The 1,995-nt window shown below is 42.9% G+C and overlaps 1 protein-coding gene across 1 annotated transcript; it reads right to left on the minus strand.

Annotated features, from left to right (window-relative positions):
• Positions 1–1,367: 1,367 nt before the first annotated feature.
• On the minus strand, positions 1,368–1,754 carry LOC113389067. The gene has a single exon (XM_026626124.1). The coding sequence runs from the start codon at positions 1,752–1,754 to the stop codon at positions 1,368–1,370; it is 387 nt and encodes a 128-aa protein (XP_026481909.1).
• Between the last annotated feature and the right edge of the window lie 241 nt (positions 1,755–1,995).

Raw genomic sequence — 1,995 nt, forward strand, 5'->3', positions numbered from 1 at the left:
CATTTCTTAACTATTGTTTTTATTTTGGAAACTGTGGCAGGGTCTATTCGTAAGTCTTTGTCCCTGTGGAGGTCAGTGAAGTCTTGAATTGTCTCGTGTACGTCTTGTCTCAGGTCTGCTTTTGACATATTGGCATTTTGTTTATGTTTGTTCTCAAAGTTTTTTGCCAATATTTCCGCCTTGTCTGCTGGTGTCGTTGCGTAATTGTTGTCAGTTAATTTGAGTGGAGGTATGGATGTTGGTTTCCGCGTCAGTCTTTTTGCGGTTGGCCGAATTTTATGTGGGTACTCCGTTCATGTTATCTAGTTTTTTGGTCCAAATGTTGTTTCGGTGGTCACGTATTTCAATGGAAATAATTTTTGTCGTCTGTTTACATGTTCCTTTAGTAGTCTGTCACGAGGACGTTGCCACAGTTCCTTTGTATGATTTTTAGGTTTTATTTTTAATAAAATGTTTTTTTAATAAAATTGTTGGCTGGTGTTGTTCTTGTGTCTAGTGTCGGTGTAGTATGTTGTACAGCGTCTGTGATTGTCAGTGTAAGGTGTGTCACAGACTCCTTAATTCAGTGTTGGTATCGATTGGCATTGTGCGTCGTGTGTTGTCTGTGTTGATGTCTCTGAAATTGGCCAGTTGGTTCTGGAGTAATCTAGAATTTTACGCTTGGGAGTCTGGTCGACGTCGAATCTGTCTGTAATGGTCATGAAAATTGAGTTATGGTCGGAGTTAAAAAGTGTTCTTGTGATGGGTTCGGATGTTACGTGTAGATTTGTTGTCAATGCCAGGTCGATCGTACTGTGATGGTGTGCCTGTACGGTGGCGTATCTGGTCGTTGTGTCAGGATAGTGTAGTTACTGGCGTTCCAAGCATCTTCTGATGAACGCATTGATTCAATTAGTGTTTCTGGTTGAATCCTTTGCTCTAAGATTCTTTCCAGTTTATTCCGCTGTGCACTGAAGCGCGGGCACACAAAGAAAACATGCTCTGCATCTTTATTAACTCCTTGGCAAGCTGGGCGTTCAGGAGAATCATCGTGCTTAAATCGGCGAAGATAAGCCCGAAAGCAAACCGTGTCCAGACAGCATCTGGGTTAAATAATAGTTGACCTCTCCGTGTCTCCGGTTCAGCCAAACGTTGATCTTACGTATAAGACGGTGCGTCTATCTACCCTTTTCTGCGGCATCCCACTGTAGTTGCCATCGTCTTATGCTGTTACGACGTTCTTCGGTTCTGAGATCATCAGCGCTTAGTGTCGTTGACCTCTTGCGTTGGTAAAGATTTTGTATTTCCACAGCTAAGACTCTAAGAGGCAGAGGCCCGGCAATGACACATACCGCTTTCTCAGATATTGTGCGGAAGCCGCATACTACTCATAAAGCACTCAAGCGGTATACAGGACCAACTTTTCTCCATGATTCTTGGAGCTCTAGTGCGTCTTCCCAAATAGGTATTCCATAAGTGAGCACTGACGCAACTACTGATGAAAGTGTAAGTCTTCTGCTCTGCTTTGGTCCGCCGATGTTAGGCATCAATCGTGCAAGACAAGTTCTCACTACAGATGCTTTGTCACTTACTTGTTTTACATGCTGCTTAAAATTTAGTCGGGCGTCAAGTATCACTCCTAAGTATTGGGTGTAAGGTTGCGATATGATCTCTTGTTCACCGACTTTCAGTTTAATGCTCTCTATAGTTTTTTTGCTGGTGATGAGTGCTGCTTCCGTCTTTTGTTTGGCTAGTTGAAGACTAACAGTATCCATCTACCGATTTACTTTCTCGAAGGTAATGTCGAAAATATGACGTATTTCGCCTACATGTTTCGCAACGATCACTACGGCTACGTCGTTCGCATATGCCACTAGTTTGGCGCGTCTTGGGATATTTTAATCTCAAAAGCCCGTCATACATAACATTGCACAGAAGTGGACCAAGAACTGAGCCTTGAGAAACACATCCGGTGATATTATATTCTTTTGGGCCGTTCATCGTGTCATACTTCAG

The sequence above is a fragment of the Ctenocephalides felis genome, unplaced genomic scaffold, assembly GCF_003426905.1.
Source record: "Ctenocephalides felis isolate EL2017-DRISC unplaced genomic scaffold, ASM342690v1 CF-g0.4_SCAFFOLD_00845, whole genome shotgun sequence".
Taxonomy (NCBI): domain Eukaryota; kingdom Metazoa; phylum Arthropoda; class Insecta; order Siphonaptera; family Pulicidae; genus Ctenocephalides; species Ctenocephalides felis.